The following is a 1706-nucleotide window of genomic DNA, read 5'->3' on the forward strand; positions in this document are numbered from 1 at the left end:
AATCGAGGATGAATCGTTGGACTCGGCCTCGGAATTCTCTTTCAGATAGGAATCCCATTTGAACGTGGCATTGGAGATTTTTACCGACAAATCTTTTTTATCCATGTACTCGATCATTTCCGGCCGCACCTCTGTTTTAAGAGCTTCGATGTCCGCTTCTTCAGCGGCCAAAAATCCACCCACTCTTTGGATTCCAATAACAGCATCAGCGGCAGTGCTCAATGCCAATGGAAGCATAAACACCTGCTGGGTCAAGGAGTTAAAAAGAGAAACCGAGGAGAAGATGTCTGCAGGAGACTTCGTAGATCCCAGAGTGGCGTATACAACCAAAAAGGAGGCCATCGACGCGAAAAGTGTCAACGACATCGCCACAGACACAATCATGTTCCGGATCATCTGCATGTTGTAGATGATGTGCATTTCCTTTGTTCTGTTCTCCGTGATGCGATCAAGATATGGGTTTTCCCACGAGTAGAATTTGATCATCTTGAGGTTGGACAATACTTCCTTCATGTAGTTCACGCGAGTATCGGTATACTTGTTGGCACTAGCTCTGTAGGCGAACAATTTCTTGGTCACGAGGCCCATGAGGACAATGAACACAAAAGTGAGACCAATACCAACCATAGCTGATGCGCCGATGTTGTGGCACAAAATTCCAATCGCGATTCCGACAGCCACAGGAAATGATACAAGGAATGGTTGGAAACCCATCGCAAAATCAATCCGCGCCAAGTCTGTACCCATCATCGAAGTGATTTTTGACACTGGATAGTCATGCTTCAGTTGGCCATTCAACTTGAAGGACTTGTCCAAGATAGACTTGGTCAACACAGCTTTTGCCTGGGCACCAGTCAACATGGCATTCTGGAACGTGTGATTCATGAGTAATCCGACCACAAGCACCAAAAAGGAACTTCCGAGGGCGTATCCGACTCCAGACCCCATATTGACGTCGATATCAAGTACGCGGTATTCGACAAACTTGATCAATTCCTTAGTAAGCAATGGCGCGGTGGTGGAGCCAACACTAGCCAACACTAAGAATGTACACGCAAGGGAGTACTGCCATTTGAAGGTGAGGAAAAGGGAGATTGTGAGAAAGTGTTTGGACAACTCGAGATCGCGCACATCATCGGCGTACGGGATTGAGGATGTTTCCATGGTTTCTCCTCTCAGTGTTACCTTGGCAAGTACATGTGCATGTTGCGCTTTTTCCAAACGAGTCCTGAAGATCTCCTGGAATTTCCTGGTCAACGTCTCGACCTTGATATTATCGTTGAGCGTATACATATCGGCCGGCGTCAAGGTCCGCTTATAGCCCACCTTCATGACTGGATGCAACCACCAGAAAAATAGATAGGACAACGGGTTGACCTTTTTGGGGTATTCTCGCCGCTCATTTTCTTCTGGAATTGGCGGAATATTTTTTGAGAGGAATGGCGTCAAGAGCCGTTTCTGCAACTGTAGATCAGACATGTTCTGTGGGATCTAGAAAACTTTGTGTGTTGATGTCTTTAATGCTGGATTTGAAAATGCGCTTTGATTGCTCTTGCGGCACATTGGCCTCTAGTTATATACGCGGGCGCAGATATCGGAGTTGTACTGATTGGGGACAGGCATCGCGGGACGGAACTCAGGCAGGAAGTCGTAAATGCGAGCAGCCAAGCGCACGGTTGCATTACATACAGGCCCTGAGCCGCGCG

General features: G+C 47.4%; 1 protein-coding gene across 1 annotated transcript; it reads right to left on the reverse strand.

Annotated features, from left to right (window-relative positions):
- Nucleotides 1-258: 258 nt before the first annotated feature.
- METBIDRAFT_48213 (uncharacterized protein) lies at nt 259-1479 on the reverse strand (the record flags this gene model as incomplete). The annotated part of the gene is made up of 1 exon (XM_018858278.1): nt 259-1479. A coding segment is annotated over one exon (1221 nt), but the record flags the coding sequence as incomplete, so codon positions are not given.
- Between the last annotated feature and the right edge of the window lie 227 nt (nt 1480-1706).

Source organism: Metschnikowia bicuspidata, assembly GCF_001664035.1.
Source record: "Metschnikowia bicuspidata var. bicuspidata NRRL YB-4993 chromosome Unknown METBIscaffold_43, whole genome shotgun sequence".
NCBI lineage: Eukaryota > Fungi > Ascomycota > Pichiomycetes > Serinales > Metschnikowiaceae > Metschnikowia > Metschnikowia bicuspidata.